General features: G+C 41.9%; 1 protein-coding gene and 1 long non-coding RNA gene across 12 annotated transcripts in view; one reads left to right on the top strand and one right to left on the bottom strand.

Moving 5' to 3' along the window:
* The window catches only part of LOC110260189 (uncharacterized), a 335979-nt gene extending 327654 nt beyond the window's left edge, over positions 1-8325 (bottom strand). For all 9 annotated transcript variants that reach the window (XR_014839654.1, XR_002343031.2, XR_014839663.1 and 6 more), the window contains exon 1: positions 8055-8325. This is a non-coding gene — a long non-coding RNA (uncharacterized LOC110260189). The remainder of the gene's footprint in view (positions 1-8054) is intronic.
* Positions 8326-8739: 414 nt separating this feature from the next.
* Positions 8740-20226, top strand: HEY2 (hes related family bHLH transcription factor with YRPW motif 2). 3 transcript variants are annotated; one of them, XM_013992576.3, is made up of 5 exons: positions 8740-9022; positions 10896-10974; positions 11103-11186; positions 13429-13510; positions 18101-20226. In XM_013992576.3, coding segments are annotated over exons 1-5 (933 nt in total). In that variant the 5' UTR covers positions 8740-9020; the 3' UTR covers positions 18787-20226.
* Positions 20227-20450: the final 224 nt, after the last annotated feature.

The raw sequence follows: 20450 nt of genomic DNA, 5'->3' as shown, positions 1-20450 counted from the left end.
TCCCATCCTGGCTCAGTGGCTAATGAACTCAACTAGGAACCATAGGGTTGCGGGTTCGATCCCTGCCCTTGCTCAGTGGGTTAACTATCCGGCGTTGCCGTGAGCTGTGGTGTAGGTTGCAGATGCAGCTCGGATCTGGTGTTGCTGTGGCTCTGGTGTAGGCCAGTGGCTACAACTCTGATTCAACCCCTAGCCTAGGAGCCTCCATATGCCGAGGGAAGCAGCCCAAGAAATGGCAGAAAGACAAAAAAGAAAAACAAAAAACAAGTTAGTGACAACAACTAAAACAAGGAAGAAACTTGACTGGAGCAGTCTAATGAATTATAGCTCTAAACACATCACTTCTCTTAGAAACCTCCAGTGACTCTCAAATGACTTCAAAACACCCGGTGGGCACGAAATCTCCACCAAGATCTAGCTACAGCCTAAACTCTCTCCCTTCTACCTACATTTCCCCCATATCTTCCATTGCAACAAAGAATCACCCATCTTGCCCTAAGAATCACTTGCATTTTTCAGCCTCCATGTGTCTTTGCAAATGCTGGTCCCTCTCACAGACACCATGTCAAGACTGTAGTTATAATAGATTTACAAGGAGATCCTGCTGAATAGCATTGAGAACTATGTCTAGATACTCATGTTGCAACAGAAGAAAGGGTGGGGGAAAAACTGTAACTGCAATGTATACATGTAAGGATAACCTGACCCCCTTGCTATACAGTGGGAAAATTAAAAAAAAATAAAAATTAAAAAAAAAAAAGATAATAAAGTTTAGAAAAAAAAAAAGAAAAAAAAGACTGTAGTTATGGTGGACATCCTTCAAGGCTCTGCTCAAACTCACTTCTTCCCTTAATCCCATGATTGCACCAAAGGATAGATAAGGGATTAGAAACCTCCCCTTCTCATGTTAAACAGCAATACAAAGATATCTCAATAAACATACTACCTAAATAAAAACAGCATGATTGTCATATAAAAAGAATTTGAAAACAAAAATCCCTGGGTCACTCCTACCCTTCCAACAGGATTGCTACCTCTAATCTTACATAAAAATTTAAGAGCTGTCATGGATGAAATATCTCATTTAAAATGAATCTTCTTTCTCTTTGTGCCCATAGCACGCAGTTTACTTTTAACTTCGGCCTTGAATACATCCCATCTTGGTAACAGTTGTTTTTGTTTAGGCTAATACATTATTTCCACTATTTCATGAGAACAGGAATTGAGGCTTCTTCATCAGGTATCAACCAAGCTGCCTAACAGAGAGCATTGTTCAAAGTAGGTGTTCAGTACTTCGTGGCCTGAATATGAGACCAGACAAATGAAGAGAGGCACAATCTGATGAATTGGGCCATGATTAATAAGGTAGCCTTATTACTTTCAAGTACCCACACTAATAGTTCTGCCAGTGATCACTGTCTATAATCTCTTCAGCTTTAGTTTCAGATCATTTCCTCCCACAGTTCTGTTCATTTCGTCCCCACTGTGATGCTCCTAACCACCCTATTAGTTCTCAAACTACATTTTTGAATGAGAAAAAAATGCTTCACTGTTAATATTAAAGTACAGACATTTTTTCCCAATACACACACACACAAATTTATGGCTAGAATGTTTTCATTTTACATATGGGAAAAGAATCTGAGAAAGAATGGATGTGTGCATATGTATAAGTAAATCACTTTGTCATATACAGCCAGAAATTATCACAACATGGTAAATCAACTATACTTCAATAAAACTTTAAAAAATGAAAAGAGTGCTTTTGGAGTTCCTGTCATGGCGCAGTGGTTAACGTATCTGACTAGGAACCATGAGGTTGCAGGTTCAATCCCTGCCCTTGCTCAGTGGGTTAAGGATCTGGCGTTGCCGTGAGCTGTGGTGTAGGTTGCAGACGCAGCTCAGATCCCGCGTTGCTGTGGCTCTGGTGTAGGCTGGCAGCTACAGCTCCGATGAGAACCCAAGCCTGGGAGCCTCCATATGCCGAGGGAAGCAGCCCAAGAAATGGCAAAAAGACAAAAAAAAAAAAAAAAAAGAAAGAAAAGAGTGCTTTCATCTAAAATTTTGCTCAAATCTTTATCTCAACTAGAAGCCATACATGCAGTATATCATTAACTTATCAATATTTCATGGGTTCATGTAAAAAGAACATGATATTTCAGTTGTTCACCTGAACACCAGCAAGACCACACTCCCCAACTTTTAACCTAACAAAAGCCTTTAATATAACATTGCATCAAGGGGGTCAACTCTAAAGTCTGCTTTTCTAAGGATCTACATTTTTTTAAATTGCATAAGGAAACTAATTTAAAATGTAGACAATGGAACAGATAAAAGATAATATATTTTAGTATCTAAAATAATATAAATGGAATAAGTGAATGCAATTTTAAAGTAGAGAAAATATACACAAAAATACACACTTTGTAAATATCACATTACAAATGGTGGTTTAATTACCAAATACAGACTTTTCCTCTGTGATGTGAGCTACTGGTCAGTGCCAGATATTATAATTGACTTTAACATGTTAACAATTAGGTCATGTCAATTAAAAAAAAAAACCTTTATTTTGTGCCTTTTATAGCTATCTAAGCAGAAATAACTTCTATCCATTTGTAGGTAGGTGGATACATACATACATATATAAATACCCACCTAAATCATTTTTATTTGTTTTATGTTTTCTATTCCTAACTTGGTCTTCTATTTTCAGACTTCATTCATGTTCCTGTTGAGACTGTTAGTCTAGCAAAATCCTGATAGCCAGCCTTAACAAGTGAATCCTGCAATGCTGTGTTTTGATTCATGATTCAATACTGCCCTAGGATTCTCAGATTAAAAGTGCTATGGAAATGTATGGTCAGTGCACCTTTCCCACATATTCAAGGCATAGTACACAGCCCTTCTCCATGCTTCAGCTGATCATCATCACTAAGCACCATGACATTTCGTTTCCAAGCAGATTGCAGTGCCCTAATGAATACTGCAGTTCCTCACAGAACAGTTTTCCCTATTCATTTCCTAGAAATGGAATGACCTATTACTTAAGACCCACTACTTAATCTGTCACTTAAAAATTTTAGTCACATGTTCCCAGTACATTCTGACATTATTAAATTATTCTGAAAGTTAAAGTTGGGCTGTCCCTTTAACCAATAGATGCCAAGCTTGTTAGTTTTCTGTTTCTTATAAAGTATTACTTCAATAGGTTTACAAAGCATGAAGTTCCAAAAATAGCATGTATTTTTCCATGATAAGTAAAATTAGCAACTTCTTATTTCTAACCTATGAGGGTTTTTTCCCCCATAAAGTCTCTGTCAATTTAAAACTAAGCATATAAGGGCATAAATGTGCACACATCTAATAAAAGTATTCTAATAAAAGTGCTAAGAAAAGATATAAATGTTCATTTGCATTCTAGTGGGAAATACTTTTAATCTTAAATTTTTCCATAACACTTAATGTTTCAGAAAGCTGTACAGCCTTTTCTTTCACTTTCATCTAGAAATGCCAACCAGCAAGATTCAGGACTATTTGATTTTTTTTTTTTCTAAAACTGAAAGCAGAAACTTCCCTATAAAGAATCAATTTTTGTAACTCTGTGAGGCACTGGTCCTATTAATGTCAACTAATCTTGAGAGCATAGGGAATGACTTATTCAGCTATTAGGAGATAAACTACTGTCTTTATTTACACATAATAGGAGTGTTATTGTTCATGTTCATGAAATAATGTAGATACTTGGGGAAGAATTTTAGACAAAGAAAATATTTGTCTTAAAAATTTATAATCTGTGAACAGGGCAATCATATAGTTCTTTTAGAATTCAGTAGCTGGATAGTTTTTCTTTTTTGGAAAAATAATGTGCTTCCTCTTTCCTGAAATTGGAAATTAGAAATAAGAAAACTCACTCTGCTTTTCTTTCTGACTTGGCTGCCAGGAAGCTCAGGGCTGAACTAAGAGCACATTTACAGTAAATGCTTTCCTGCTAACATTAAGTATATTCTCTTCATTTTTCATAATTTTTTAAATTTCATGGTTGTTTATTTCATTATTCCAATTTATCCAAGTTTTATATATAGGGAAAGAAGCAGAGCACACTAATTTCAGTAAGAAATTCATTCCAGGCCATTTATTATGACCATTATGTGTCAAGTACTATTCTATTCTAGAGGATGAGGATACAGTTGGTTAAAGATGATTTTCATAAGAGAAGTGAATATACCTGACTGTATTCTTAAGTGTGGGGGGGTGGGGGGGAATCTGCTGATCAAACTAACTTCGAGAAAATTAAAATTTTGAAGAACTTCCTTAAAAGCAAAGCCTGCTCACATCAATTTCAGCCTCTCAAGGAGGAAGTTAACATGGTAAGTATAGTTATCTTTTGACTGTTGCTTAGGAGGTTATGGAAAACTGGTTACTTGACTATACAACCCCGTCTTCTCAAGGGTCCTAGAATAAAACCAGCCTTCATCCTTGGGCATGTGCTAAGTTTTAATAACATCACTCATGAAAGAAAACTTTTACATAAATTACCCCTTAATAACAGAGATCAATTTAAACATTCTATCTTCCAAGAAGGGGGCCTTTGGGTCTTAGATTTCCTACCTTGGAGCTTCTGATGTGATAAGTAACACCTATTGAGGAAGGCCAAGAAATACATTTCGCTTTGTGTCGCTAACCAGGCAAGGATAATTGTTAACTGGTAAAGCAGTTCCCATTTATGGATGACTTCAAGGTTGGTGGGCCTAAATTTGCCCTTGCTTCCAGCTTTGTTTTGCATTACTGGTTTGCAAATATGTGTTACACAGTGACCCTACTCTGGCCTGCCTGCTGCCTGCCCGATGTTGAGAAAAGTATTGAAATTTATAAGGATCTTGCCCTTGGCCTCTACTCAGGGTGCAGCATTCTCACACACTTAAAAGCATTGCCAATTCACAATAGCCTTGTAGTCAAGGAAGCCAGCCCAACAAGGCCGCCCACAGATGCACGTGCATGTCACCTGCCCCAGCAATTGTAAATAAGATCAGCTTGTCTGGGATGATCCCCTTGCCTTCCTTTTGCAAGAAAAGCTGTGTAAATACTTATATTTCAGAAAGGGCAAAATTGATTTCTCAATTTGAACTATGTGCATTTAGCCTTCTCAAACTAACATAAAGCATTTAAACAACAGAGCTGCCTGTATTTCACTGAGAAGCTAAGTTAAAACATTTTTAAAAACTGGTGTCATGCCTTGGTGACTTTCTAAGGAACCCAAAGACTCAAGTCGCCAACACTTTTTAAGTAACTGTAAGCAGCGTCTCAAAGGATTCAGAGAAGCAACAAATAACAAAGTGTGACCGTTAATCCTGAAAAATCAGTGCTCTAATGAGGAAAAAGCAGACAAGAATTTAAAAAAAAAAAAAAAATCCCGGTTCCTTCCAAAAATGCCACAAGGAGAGGTTTAAAATGCTGCAAAGTAATCATGTCATTCATTTATGCAACAAAACTCAAATTTCATGGGACAAGATACGACCGGGTCAAGATGGTCAAGATGGCCAGATACACAGGTGCAAAAACTGTAACTTTACATTAAATGGGTGCAGGAAGAGTTGGGGAGGAGGATGGGCACCACTCAGTTTGATGTTTCCAGATCTCGACATTTGACATGTCACTCTCATGTCAAAAGTGAGTTAAATCGCACGAGGACAAAACGGGGATGAGAGGACCAGATTCAGGAAGGCATCTGTCTTCCTTCCTCCATTTCCTTTAGATCTTTCTGGACTTCCTTCCTAATGGCAGTTCAGGAAAATGGTTTGCAGGAAAGTTCTCCGTATCTTTTGGTCTAAGTATCTCTTACAAATCTTTGAAAAGGAAAGAATTGTGGTTTGCTCTGCACGCGGACGTCTTTTCTTCTGCCTGGGCTCTTACTAAGCCTCCAACCAACTTTCGATGAAAAGAACGTCTGGGGGGCGAGGAAACTTGAAATCCCGCGGTTTTCTCATTCTCTTTTCTTTTTCTCCGCAGAAGCCAACCCTACACCTCGCTCCCCTACCCCTGACAATCAACCACTGTTTTTAGGTATGCTGGGACATTTTACAGAGTTTCCTCCGTTTCTCCCTCCCGAGAAGCACTTTCAGTCTTAGATAAGTCGCCTGACTAGGGGATAGATAAATGGGATATTTGAGCGGAATTAAAGACCTATTAAAAAACCCCATGCTGCCTAATTGCGATTAAGTATTTTGGAGATAAGTGAGCATATTATTGTTTTGGCAGTGTTCAAAACGCCGAGGTCTTTTGCCTTTTGCATTCTTGTCCAACAGACGTATATAGCACTTGCCACGTACCACTGTTCTAAACACTTTAAAAACATATTCTCTAAGCTATATTAAATCCGTGTGTGCTTTTCGGACGTCCCTGCCATCTTTTTCTTTATTACATGGTACGGTGGTTAAGTCTTAAAAGACAAATATGGAAAATTTTTAACCAGTTGCTACTTTATTGCAAGCAAACCATTTCCCTCTTCGCAATTTTTTCCCGCAAGTATTGAATTAAATACACTAGTACAGTGAGAAAGAACTCGACTTTTTTTTTTTTTTTTTTTTTTTTTTTTTCCTTTCCGGTGAAGATCTTAGAATTTACCCCAGGCGTCTGGAATCGCCAGTGGCCAAGGTTAACTGCACCTGTAGGCATTCAGAAAAATGCGCCGCCTTTGAGGAAACTTTTTGAGGAAAGTTACGAAAGCTGAGCTCGCGCCAGGCCTGAAGCGACGTGTCCCCCGTGGCCCGAGGGGACTAGCCTCCTGCGCATCCTCCGCAGAGGTGGGACCCGCAATTTGCGCGCGTCGGGCACATCCCTCTCCGGGCTATGAACCGGGAGCCGATCGGCGCCGGGGGATGTCGCAGCCGATGTGGCGCGAACCCGCTCAGCTCTGCGCAGCAGGCTCTGGTAGCCCGGGCTGCAGTGAGGCAAAGGCCTGGAGACCTGCTCGGGCCGGACACCTGCCCCAAGGCCCGCGGCAGAGCTGGGGGGTCACCTCCCCCCGCAGCCCGGAGCTGACCCAGTCCAGTCCCACTAGGCCCCGCCCGGCCCCGCCGACTGTGTGCTTGGCCCGGTGTTAAGTTTCAGAAGTCAGGATGAAACGGTTCGGGTTTCTGTTCACACTGTTATTGCAGGCGCCGCGGTGGGAACAACACAAAAGAGGCGAGGGCGTGTGGGGAAGGGGTTTTGTGGTTTAACAAGGGCTTAACACGCGGGCTACAGGTCCTTCCCGCTCTCCCCTGGCCCACCCCCGCCCGGACCGGTGTATTTAAGTCCTTCCTCTTCTCTCCGCCCTGCGCCGCTCTTGTCCGGGGAGAGAATGTAATGTCAGAAGGACGCCCTAAGCAGATCCCCAATAAAATAAGAATCGTCTGTGGCGTGGGGTCGTGGTGAATATTGATAGACGCCTCTCTCTGACGGTTTTCCGCACTAAGCACAGAGCTGTCCCAGGGCAAAGAGTGGAGTCTCGGGCTCGACCGCGACCAAGCCGGTGAGCGCAGACCGCTACCGCGGCGCCCGGGCTGGCAAACCGACCCGGGCTGCCCTCACAGAGATACAGCGGCGTAGGCGGTTCAAAACAAAAACAAAAACCCCCAAAACTCAGCATGGAGAGAAAGAACAGCTTAAAAACATGTTTTAAAAGCACATCTAGAGTTTTATACAACGCACACTGTCCAATGCACTAAAAACTGGACACGAATTTTTCAAGCGCGATTTTTTTTTCACTCCGGGATTCTAATTAACTCTACCGCTGCGACTACACAAACCCAGGGGTGTGGAGAACTACAATTATCTGGATAATCCAAGCCCGGAAGACTCGAACTTGAAGAACTACTAAAACTGTCCTGAAATACCCGCATCACTGCTCTAGTCCTTTCTGCCTCCAGAGTAGACAAAACTCCAGCCCACAGTCTACTCAGCGGGATTCATCCACAGCCCCAGTGGTTAAATGGAAAGAACTGATTCAGAGCAAATCGAAAATCGCCTGGTGGCCGGTCTCTCAGACCCTCCGACCGCCAGCGGTTAAGTACCTGGTCGGGAAAACTCACGTCCTTATCAGTTCACAGCCCAGAGGCCGCGGAAGTAGCCTTGGGAGTTGCCAGGGAGAAAAGTAACTTTGATTTAAGGTTTTCAAAAACCCCAGAGGGCAAATGTGACCGCCAGGGTCAGTCAGCAGTTTTGGTCCAGACAAGGGACAGCCGAGTGTGGCGGTTCAGTTAATCCACGACGCCTCCCGACGTCCCACACGCTCGCTCACACTCAGCCACGCGCCGGGGGTTATTAGCATACGCCTGAAACTTCGGCCGCAGAGAGCCCGGTGCGAAGGAGCGCCAAAACCTGCGGTCCAGAGCCCGCCCCACCCGGCCCGCCCCCTTCCCTCCGCGCCCGCGCCCGCGCCCACGTCCGCGCGCTTCCCTATCTGGAGTTAGCAACTTGGCGCTCACGCCCGCCGCGGCCTCTCCCAGCCCGCGCTCAGCTCTCTGGGCCCAGATGCGCGAACGCGTTCCCACGCCTCCGTCCCAGGTCCGAGGCGGGCATTGGCGAGCGCGGCCCCGCCCCTCCGCTCAAGCCAATCGCGGGCCACGCCGACCCTCAAGGAGGCGGTGCCAGACCCGGCCACGGGGGCCTGCGCGCGGAGGCGGGAGAGGGGCCCCCGCCCGCGCGGGGAGGCGTGGCTGGCGCCGGCTCTTGCGGCCGCGCTGGGCTGCGGCGTGGGAAAGAGCGGCGAGGAGCCGAGCGCGCCGCCGCGGGACCGCGCTGTCGCCGGTTCCAGGGAGGAGGCAGGCAGACCGGGAGGACGCTGCATCCACCTCGGCGTCCCTAGTTTTGGCCGGGCTGCGCTCCGCGTGGTCTGGGCCGCAATGAAGCGCCCTTGCGAGGAGACCACCTCTGAGAGCGACATGGACGAGACTATCGACGTGGGGAGCGAAAACAATTACTCGGGGTGAGCGCGGGCTCGGCGGAGCTGTCTGGAGCCCAAGGCGTCCGGGAGTTTCATGTACGAGCGGCTCCTTGGAAATCCCGAGGTTCCTCTCCGCCCAGTCCTAGCCGAGGGGGGAAGCTTTTGCCGGAAAGACTGAGTGGTGGGCGCTCGCGGAGCGCGCGTTGGGGTGGGGCGAGGCATTTGGGTTTTCACTGTAGGGGTGGGGCGGAGAGGACTCTGGACGCGGCCGAAAGAGTGCAGGAGTTGGCGAAGGAGGGTCCTCGGCTGTCAGCGTTGGGCGCGCGGACTGGCACGTCCGGGAGACACCGAAATTGTCTTTAGAAACATTTTCAAAATAAGCCAGACGAAGATTTTTAAAATTGATTTTTTTAAAAAAAGGGACCGAAAGATGGCTTGCTTTTTGGAGAAATTAAAGCAAGTTGCTATGTTAAGGATAAGTAGGTTGAGATTTCCAGGTTGATCCTCTGTGACTTGGCTGACGGGAGAGTGGGTGACAGATGGAAGGATCGTTTCGGGCATCATCTTTGCTTGTTCTTAAGTCTGGAAAAAGATCGGGGTCGTGATCAGGAAAGCCAGACCTCCACTTTCCAGTGACAGAGGTTACGGAGGCGTTTTAGTGCGGAGGCGGGTCAGATGATAATTGCTTCTAATTGGCATCCCCAGAAGCACCTTAATTATTTATCTGCAGCTGTCACTCAAAGAGCAAAATTCTTTCCACCTTTGGAAAACTAGTTTTCTTTCAATATTATTATTTTAATATGTACAAACTTTAGTCTGGAATCAGCAGAAGCAAAGACACTTACATGAAACGTTGTTTGCAAAGTATCTTCTAATCATTAAAGTGTTGTGTCATCTTAAAAAATGAGATCTGAAAAACAAAAGATGTCATGTGAAAGGTGACACCAGTTGAGAAGGGGTGGGAATGAAGGGAACAGTTAATTCAGAAATAAGATCCAGAAGTGAGAAGGTGAGGTAATAAGAACCTGGTGTGTGCAACATTTCTAAAATGAAAGAGAATAACAGGAACCTGGAGAATTTGAGAACATGAAGAAGCAGTATCCATGAATTATGAAGAGAAGCAGATACAAGCTAGAAAGGATTGTAAAAATTAAAAGTGACAAGGTAGTGATTTGATTGAACTTGCAATATAAAATATTTTTCATTAGCACGCTCAAGATGGACTACAACTCTGAAAGGTTTAAGCTTAGATTGAAGGCTGAGAAATACTCAGAGTTTTATTTTCAAAGTAAAACTTTCACCTAGTAGTTCATCTAATTTACTTTTTCTATCAGTGGCGTATTTAATTTGGGGGCATTCTTTTGAAAGATTAGTATAGAAAACATTGAATTTGTCATTTTTTCCCCCTGTATGACTAATTGAAGTTTTGAAATAGTAGGGTAACTTCTGTTTATTTTAAAGATTGCATCTAGGGACAACACATTGACATGGGATGACTGTGTATCTGTTTGATAGTGGTGCTGAACATGGCCTTTATTTTAAAATAGCTTTGCTTTGTTCAGTGGGTCTGCCCAGATGGAGGAGGAGGGATGCTATTAGAGATTATTTGACTTTTAAGAAACATTTATGAGGGAAACTAGAAAGTGCTAATGCCTAATTTCTCACCCCGACTGCCACTAATTATTTCACTGGGAGACTTAATAAAAGTTTAGGGACATTGTTGCCAGTGGATTTGGCATCTGGATTACTCATTAAAATTGAAAGGAAAAAAGGCATGATTCCTACCTGAAAAGAGATAAAAGGGTTGAAAGCAAAGTCTGTTAAGAGCAAGAATGAAGAATAAAAAAACACTGACCAAGAATAAAAAAGAAACTGACCTAAACTAATCTGAATGTTTAATGCATGCCATCAAGCCCCCAAAAGAAACAACTGTCAACGCAGCACCTGACAGACTTTTCTTATTTCATAGGCAAAGTACTAGCTCTGTGATTAGATCGAATTCTCCAACAACGACATCTCAGATTATGGCAAGAAAGAAAAGGAGAGGGGTATGTGATTTTTTTTTTATTTCATTTAATCTAGCCTAATGTGTAGCAGTTGTATTTTTCCATTATGAGTAATTTTATCACATGTGTATTCACAAAGTTTTGTTGTTGTTTTGCTTTTTGGGGAATAGATAATAGAGAAAAGGCGTCGAGATCGGATAAATAACAGTTTATCTGAGTTGAGACGACTGGTGCCAACCGCTTTTGAAAAACAAGTAAGCTGCCCCCACCCCTGACCACCCCACCAAAGAGCTGAAAAAATCTGATTCTCTCATCTGGGAATGTGGGTTCTTGTTAAAGCTCATTAAAATAATGGTGTATGTGCCCTGATCTGGCACAGAGCAGCTATTTCAATAAAATGCTTTGTTGTGGCAAAACTATTAAAAACATAATCCATCATGAAGTTGAAAAACATTTCCATTCTCTAGCTTATTTCCCCCTTAAGGGTAACATGTTCATGCTTTCTCTGTTCTTTCTATGAATACCAGTAGTGGTTTTGTTTAAAAAACCGAGCTGTATGTAGTACTTATTTAAAAAAAAAAAAAAAAAAAAAGATATCATATGTGAAGTTTCATTTTTGTCTCAAACTGTTAAAAGAAAAAGTAAGCTTTTTGTCTAAAAAAAAAAACCAAAGCCAACGAAGTGATATCTCTATCTCTATTTTCTAAGTAATAATACTAACAAAATTTGTTTACTGAACTACTTAGTTTCGTTTTTAATCCTTGGGTTAATAGAATGATGTTTGATTTGAGGCAGCTTTGTGCAAATTTTGTAAAAATCAAGCTAGCTATACATTTCCCTTTTCAGAATTCAAGTATGTCTTTACAAAAAAAAGAAAAAGAAAGAAAGATTTTGCACACTTAGGTAGGAAGCCAGATGTTTAAATCTTCCTTTATCATTTTGGAAAAATTGTGTTTTTCCTCCTGCCTCAAGGGCTGATGGTCAGATTTCTAAGAGCATCTTTCAAAGACTGTGACATCATACCCTTTTGAAAATGCTTTCAATTAAATTCAAATAGGGTATACGACAGCAGTTTGTTTGTTTATTCCAATTTGTTGTTTACTTCATGAACCGCAAACACTATAAAGCAAACCCTACAAAGCCCTTGGAAATTATCCAGAAACTGCAGTTTTATTATTACTCACTTTTGCTGAAACTACTGTACATCTTCATGGAAAAACTGAACATTGAGGCAAGTACAGGATGCCATATGCTATCGATTTCGAAGGGAGAAAAGGCACCCCTTCTATATACTGAAATTGTCTTTGATAAGCTAAATGTAACATGCAAATTGCGGTTTTGATTACTAGCATTTCTCATGACAACAGACTAAAGATAAAAATATCAGTAATCAATGATATTTTTACTTTGAGTACTGAAGCATCAACAGTTGTGAGAAACAGTTTGGTGATTTTTTTTTTTCCTTGGTTTGTTAGATTTTTTTTTTTCTCTTAAAATGTCAACTTAAAACAAACCTTAAAAGCAAACCTCAGTTGTTTGGCAGTTTGTTACCATAAACACAGGCTTTCCCATTTGCTGAGCTTGGCGACCAACCCTAGCGAGCTGGCCCTGTCACAATATGATTAGAAGACTGTTCTTTCGAGCACTTTAAATAACTCTGGCACCCTCACCAGGTACTGGGTGCTGGAAATTTTCACAAAAAAAGGAAAGCATAGGAACCTGAAATAAACTTCAGTTTCCTTTTCAAAAAAAAAAAAAAAATTAAAAAACTGATTTAATTACTTAACTCTTCCAAGAAATTAGAAGCCATCCATATCCACAGTTTGAGGTGGCACATTTGTGTTTCAGTTGGTTTCCAGAGGTAGCCTTCTTCTAAAATGGAGGGAGGGGCATAAAATATATTTCCAAGACAATTTTGTTAAGAACTATGTTAAAGAGTTCCAATATTCTTAAGCATTCTTGATGTTTATTAGATAAGAGGAAGATTATGCTTTCTTTTTTATGAACTTGGAATTTACAGTGACACCTGCTGGTAATTATCGAGAAGGAAAAAAAACCTTGAAAGTCTTTGCACTTTTGGTTCTACTTACCAGTGGTATAGTATGAATCACCTTAAAGACATATTAGAACATATTATAACAATAATTTGTTGCAATCATATCTCCTTTTCCTCCAGAGTTAAACTCACCTGATCTAGACTTCAGGGTTACATAAGACTATTGTATGTCCCCTAGTAAAATAAAGTATGTTATTAACCAGGGCAGAAATTGGATGCAAAGTTTGAGATTTTTGCAGTAGTAAAATATCTGTAAAATGTCAAATATCTGTCATTAAGTGGGACATAATTAGTGTTTTCGTGGAAAGGCTGGAAAAACTTCAGATTTTTCCTATGAAAAAAATGAACATAATTTTCTAGTGAGAGGGCAAATTAAAAATTCAGGGTAAATTGTTCCATTTTTTCCTATGGAACTTATAAGAGTTTATTTGTTTATACAGGGATCTGCAAAGTTAGAAAAGGCCGAAATATTGCAAATGACAGTGGATCATTTAAAAATGCTCCAGGCAACCGGGGGTAAAGGTAAGTAGGTGACTTCATTTTTTTCCCCCTCTCCACCTTTTTCTTTTCATTTTTTTCTCCCTAAGATTGTAAGGAAGTCATAGTTGAACAGTTCTTTAACAAGCTGAGATAGGAGGTCCCAGATTAAAGCCATGGAAATCAATGCTAATGGCAGGATTGAACTCGTGGGAAAGAACTTCTGGAACAAAAGAAGCACTTGACCCTGGGCTTGTGTTTGCTTTCATAATACTGTGGGAGTAAAGCTTCATTCACAGCAGCCTGGTCAGAGATTTGTTTGGGACTTTCAGAAGCGCATGCTGGAATTTGTACAGAAAGACAAAACAAACACACAAACATCCAAACATAAACAGGAGGTTAGAGGCAATCTTTTTCTCTTCTTCTTTCCCTTCCCCTAACCCCCACCCTGCACCTCATTAAATCAGGGATAGGACTCAGTGTAATGCAGCTATCCCAAAGGAAGTGAATTTTCATTGTCGTTTTCAGAGTTTGGTTGGTCTTGGATTTAAACTACACAGAGCTTTTGAAGTGCCAGGTGGTGAATCTCTGCCTTGAAAACCGCTGATGGAGCAGGCATACCTGTGGAGAGCAGACAGGAGCAGATGCCCTGAGCCTGGTGCCCTGGAGAGATGTCTTCTGTATTGGGTAGTGATTTAGGGAAGAATCATCCAGAGAGTCAGGGACCTTCATTCACTTCATACTAAGAATGAACTTGAGATCCTGAAAGCTGACTGTTCATTCAGATTTCATTATCCCACTTCTCACACATACCTCAGACTTGATTTTGCCCTCTTCTGTCTTTTTCCACCCTTCAAGCAGGCCTTTGGTAATCATCTTGGCCCAGGGTCCTGTTCCTCCTTGATAACTGAGTAAGGAGAGGGGCTAAGTGCTGCAGGTGCACCCTGCAGGCCTCTCTCTGCTCAGCATTAGCCTTGTAGCTATGTAGTATCATAGCCTGCTCTCAATTGGGGCCTGGATAGGGCATTGGAGGGAAGCTACTGCTTCCATTCCAGTTGGTGTGGAAGTGTTTCAGTATTTAACTCCAGTATGGCCATGCTGCTGAGGATCTGTGGAGCATCAGCCCTGACCTTCACCATCTTTTACTCATGTCAGGTAGGAGGCGATCATTATAAAGGAGAAGCTCTCACACATGGTGTGACTCAGCCTCTGTGGTATCTTCTCAAGGAACCATCTTGAATGAAAAGCATCCCGAGTGGGTAGAGAATTGTGATTTCTACTCATTCAAATGTAACCCTCAGCACAGGATACAAATATTCTTACATAATAGAGAAGAGAACTGGATGAAATCTTACAAGCCAGTGATCCAGCCCAGCTTGGTCACTGCCTCCCCTTTAAGCTGGGACAAAAGTGCTGAGCTGCACTGTGAGGCCTGCCCTAGCACTCAGACCTCTCCAGGCCCCTCCAGCCCCGTGATTCTGTCTCTCACCTACAACCATAGGATCTTAGCAGACAGATCAAGTGAGTGATGGTACAGGAAAAGTTGTTTGACTGCATTACCTCCCTTGGCATTGCTGGCTACAAGGCTAAGAATTTTTATCGGTGTTTCAAATATTTGGCAGGAATTATACTTCTAAAGAGTAATATTGTTCTTATGCCTTATTATAAAAACTAAGTTCCATCTTGGTTGCTATTCTTGGCTACCTGAACAGTCCTAAAATACGTCCCAAAATAGTTTGTGAACCGACATTTCCGAGCAAGCTGCACACGAGTCTCCTGACTGCCAGGTCATTAGAGAGGTCATCTCTCAGGAGAATGTGTGGGCCCTGAACAAGGGGGGCTGGCAGCGTGGGCTCAAATTGTTGGACTCACAACTGCTACTGGGGCCTCCAAATGTCCGGGTGAGGGGCAGAGACTCTGCAGTTGGGTTGCTTGGTTTCAAATCCTGACTCTGCCATGTTTTTTTAAGCTCTGTGACCCTGTCAAAATGACTAACCTTCTCTGAGCCCCAGTTTCTTCATCTGCAAAATGAGACCAGTGATAGTGTTCACTTCACAAGGTTGTTGAATTTATTCGCTTAAACCCAGTAGGGCAGGGATGGAAGTTAGACCTGTGTGCTATTATTATTGGCCCAAGAGCCATTCATAGGAAGCAGCTGTTTATCATCATTTCCTTCTGCTGTCAGCAACAGAATAGGAATTCCACACCTATATTCCTTAAGATGCAACAGAGGACTCAGCCATACACAACAGCATATAGCTGGCAAGTCACAAGTTTGTGTCTTGGAAGGTTCTGGGGTTCAGTTTTGTTGGTCCATTCTTCAGTCTGTATTGGTATTGCGATAGTTTCTAGAGAGAATTTAGTAGAGTAGCCTAAATTTCTGGATCCCTCTGGGTTTCTGGACTCTGTCTACTCTGGTGATTACCTCCCCTCCCTTCTTCTCTCATAGACGTCAGTAATCTGCAGAGCTTTACAGAAAACCCTGAGGACTCATGTGAAGTCTTTGGCGGCATCTTCTTTAGGAAGAGTTTCTCTCCTAATGCCGGAGCTTTATGGCTAACTATGCTCATGTCCTGGGGTGATAACTGTTTTTATTGCTGACCTTCCATGTTTCATGATATTCTCTTATATCAGCTTTGTGCTGTTGTTGTTACTGTCTTAATGGTATATATTTTTGCCCCAAATTTCTTTTTGGGATTTCCAAATTTCTGTTGGTATTCTAGCTCTTAGACTTTATAATATTGTGACTACTCTTTTCCAAAGTGCTTTGATGGCACAATAACTAAGTTACAATTACTAAGTTTAATTGTTAATTGATGACAAATGGAACAGGTAATACTTTGATCTCTAGAAACACAAAAAAGAGAATGTAATCAATGCCTTAGATGAAAATAATCTTGTTTAGATGTGATATTTCTCCTTTATGTATACACACATCCCAAAAGTGAGTAGTAGACTAAATTTTACTTTGAAAATTGCTTTAAAAAAAAAGGTGTAGGTGTTCCCATCGTGGCTCAGTGGTTAAAGAATCTGACTAGGAACCGTGAGGTTGCGGGTATGATCCCTGGCCTTGCTCAGTGGGTTAAGGATCCGGCGTTGCCATGGGCTGTGGTGTAGGTCGCAGACTCGGCTCAGATCTGGCATAGCCGTGGCTGTGGTGTAGGCCAGCGGCTACAACTCCGATTCGACCCCTAGCCTGGGAACCTCCATATGCCATGGGAGTGGCCCTAGAGATGGCAAAAAGACAAAAAAAAAAAAAAAAAAAAAAAAAAAGTTGCAAATGAGAAAAAAATCTAAAAGGGCTACATTTATACATATTAGAGGTCATTAATTCAAAGTGGTGACATGTCCCCAAATGTCTTATTATTATCAGTACCCTAAATTGGCACTGATTCTAATCATACATTACTATTTTCTATTCTAATGTATTATCTTTGGATAAAAAGGAATTCTCATAAATGTGACCAGCTCTAGCCATTTTTATGGTAATAAACTTAGGTGTGAAGGTCCATGCATACACACTGACACAAGTAATATACATTTTTTTCTTGGGTGGATGCCAGGAAAAAGTGAGCTAGCCAGTGAAAGAAATATATATTTATTTGAACTTCAGGAAAACTGAGTTTTAGGAATCTCATATCAGTAAAGGAGCCTTGTATTGCCTGATTGAAAAATAAGATCTTCAAATTAGTAACCAAATTTTTTATTTTATTTATTTATTTATTTATTTATTTATTTTGTCTTTTTGCTATTTCTTTGGGCCACTCCCGCAGCATATGGAGGTTCCCAGTCTAGGGATCCAATCGGAGCTGTAGCCACCAGCCTACACCAGAGCCACAGCAACATGGGATCCGAGCTGCGTGTGCAACCTACACCACAGCTCACGGCAACACTGGATCCTTAACCCACTGAGCAAGGGCAGGGACCGAACCCGCAACCTCATGGTTCCTTGTCGGATTCGTTAACCACTGCGCCACGACGGGAACTCCCCCAAATTTTTTAAAAATCATTTTACTTAGTTTAAATTTTTTTGTACAAAGAAATGACGTTTTCATTTTGTTGATTAAACAACACTACAAGTCAAGAAGCATTTATGAATTTATAAAGAGATTCTAGCATATTTCTGAAAAAGCCCTCAAACTGCTCCTATGCATTTCACATCTCTGTTATAAATGCGGGGAGAGTGAGGAGGTTTCAGATAAACCCTTTAATCTCCAACTCATGTGACAGAGACAGAGAGACTGGTACTCTGTATTACCGTGAAAAAGTTTACTAGAGAATTTCACTGTCCCACAATACAAAAGAAGAGGCACCGGTTTTTTTTTTTTTCCCGAAAGTGTTTGAAACACAGATGTTCTCAATTTTTTTCCCCCACAGTGATATTTGGTTGCAAGAACAACTGTAGTGTATAGCATTGCCAGAGTTGTCACACATGTGAATTGCAAAGTACACTTTCTTAACTTCTGCACAAATTACAACCATAAATAGCTGGCAACTTTTCAGAAAGGATAGTGCTCTGCTTAAATCTCTGCAGGACAGAGTGGAAGGTAGATAGTTGGTGGTTACCCTTTGTAACTGTACATTCTCTCTCTTGCTCTCTCTCCTGGCCCCCACTCTGCCCCCACCTGGTTTCAGGCTACTTTGACGCACATGCTCTCGCCATGGACTTCATGAGCATTGGATTCCGAGAGTGCTTAACAGAAGTGGCAAGGTACTTGAGCTCCGTGGAAGGCCTGGACTCCTCCGACCCACTGCGGGTGCGCCTGGTCTCTCATCTCAGCACCTGTGCCTCGCAGCGAGAGGCGGCGGCAATGACTTCCTCTCTGGCCCATCACCACCACCCCCTGCATCCGCACCACTGGGCGGCCGCGTTCCACCATCTCCCGGCAGCCCTGCTCCAACCCAGTGGACTCCACACCTCCGAGTCCACGCCTTGTCGCCTCTCCACCGCTTCAGAAGTGCCTCCTGCCCACGGCTCCGCCCTCCTCACGGCCACGTTTGCCCACGCAGATTCTGCCCTTCGGATGCCATCGACGGGCAGCGTGGCCCCCTGCGTGCCACCTCTTTCCACTTCTCTCTTGTCCCTGTCAGCCACTGTCCATGCGGCCGCCGCCGCAGCCACGGCAGCTGCACACAGCTTCCCTCTGTCCTTCGCTGGGGCATTCCCCATGCTCCCCCCAAATGCAGCTGCGGCAGTGGCAGCCGCGACCGCCATCAGCCCCCCCTTGTCAGTATCAGCCACGTCCAGCCCTCAGCAGACAAGCAGTGGAACAAACAGTAAACCTTACCGACCCTGGGGGACAGAAGTGGGAGCTTTTTAAGTTTTCACTGAACTTCTTGCAACAGTAACTGAATGTCCTTAATTTCAGAGTCAGCTCAAAACTTCTACACCCTGAAAGTAGCCATACAGATTCTGCCTGCAGATCCACAAAGGAACACTAAAGCTAAATTTGAGACACAAACCTCACATGTGGAGATGTGGTATTATCTTTTTTCTCTTTTTTGACTTAAGGCAGTTTGGTAACTGACATCAGCAACTTTCACACTCGTTTCCATTTAGAAGTTTCCTGGAAAATACATGAACTATATTATCCAGCAGTGCATCAGGATGCCTGAATTGGGGAGGAAAAGTGCCCTGACTGAATTCTCTTGAAGCTAGATGGAAAACAATATTCATGTTTCATAAGTGCCTAAGCTAGTAAAGTTTTGTTTTGAACATAATAACATTGCACAAATAAAGAGAGATTAGATTGAGAAAGGAAAGGGAGAGAAGTCTTGCATTTGGCTGCAGACATTTTAATACAGTATCAGAGAGGAGCACTCTGTTGAAACCAACAGGTTTTTATTGGCCAAAAGAATTGCTGAAAATAATTTTCAAGTTGAAAGACCTAGTTTTATCTTAGTTTGCTTTCTTTGTACAGACTTGCCAAGTGGTGACATTTAGCAATGCATTAGTATAAGCAATTATTACATCAGTGCTCAGATTAACAAGCATTTCTGCCCTGCCTGCAAACCCCCAGGCACTTTTTTTCATGGCTCAAAATATGGTGCATCTTTATATAAACCATATGTTTATAGAGTGCACCTAGAAGCAGTTGCCTACTGTGTGCCCATCAGCCGCTCTTTGATTCATGCCAACTTGAAAACTCTCCAGTTTGTAAAAGTTCAGATTAATTTATTCAGCTTCATTTGGACTATTTTTTTCATACTTATCGTCTTCATTTCATCCCGATACCGCATAATATCTATTCTTGTCACCTTTTGGGGAGCAGTTGCATTTCTGGAGGTGATGAGACAGGGAAAGAATATTGGGAAGCGCAAAGCCACGATTTTTAAATGTTCTTTGTCAAGCTTGTGATTGTGTTTGATCCCAAATCAAGATGAATGTATGCAAATGGGATGTACATAAATTATTTTTGTCCATGCCTAGACTAGTACTACATAATGGTGTTTTGGGTTTTTTTTGTTTTTATTTCGTTTATTGACAAAATAATCTCTTAATACTTTGAAATTAAGCACGTGAGATTTTATGTTTGAGAAATAAAGACACAGCATGTATTATGCACTTCATTTCTCTGCTGTGTGGAGAAAGCAATAAACATTATGAGAATGTTAAACATTATGCAAAATTATACCTTAAAATATTTGTTTTAAAATTACTGTACCTAGTCTCTTTTTTTTTTTTTTTTGCATTACTTTGTAACCTTTTTCTATGCAAAAGTCTACATACCACTAATTAAATGAAGTCCTTTTTGACCATTTTTATGTGGATGAGTTGCTTTGCAGAATCAAAGGTTGACATGAATTTCAAGCAAGGCCTTCTTTCACCAACTAGTTAAGCCATGGCTTTTCTCTTTCTCTTTCAAAGTCATTTGATACAACTCATAGCTTGCTTGAAAATAGCATTTTTCCGAGCTTGTAAATCAGTTAAGTATAGGCAACTATGACATTATTTGGAGGAAGGAAATGATCTTTTTCTTCCATC

This window comes from Sus scrofa, chromosome 1 (assembly GCF_054392235.1).
Source record: "Sus scrofa isolate SSC_HxYL_T2T_F1_AM1 chromosome 1, Sscrofa_HxYL_maternal_Yorkshire_Landrace_v2.0, whole genome shotgun sequence".
NCBI lineage: Eukaryota > Metazoa > Chordata > Mammalia > Artiodactyla > Suidae > Sus > Sus scrofa.
Note: the sequence above shows the minus strand (reverse complement) of the source record. Positions and strands in the feature narration are given on the sequence as shown.

What these genes read in the sequence shown, in the direction of transcription:
- HEY2 (XM_013992576.3), top strand. An exon ending in CAACCGCTTTTGAAAAACAA is followed by an intron (nt 11,187 to 13,428) that starts GTAAGCTGCCCC and finishes TTGTTTATACAG; the next exon opens with GGATCTGCAAAGTTAGAAAA. An exon ending in CCAGGCAACCGGGGGTAAAG is followed by an intron (nt 13,511 to 18,100) that starts GTAAGTAGGTGA and finishes ACCTGGTTTCAG; the next exon opens with GCTACTTTGACGCACATGCT.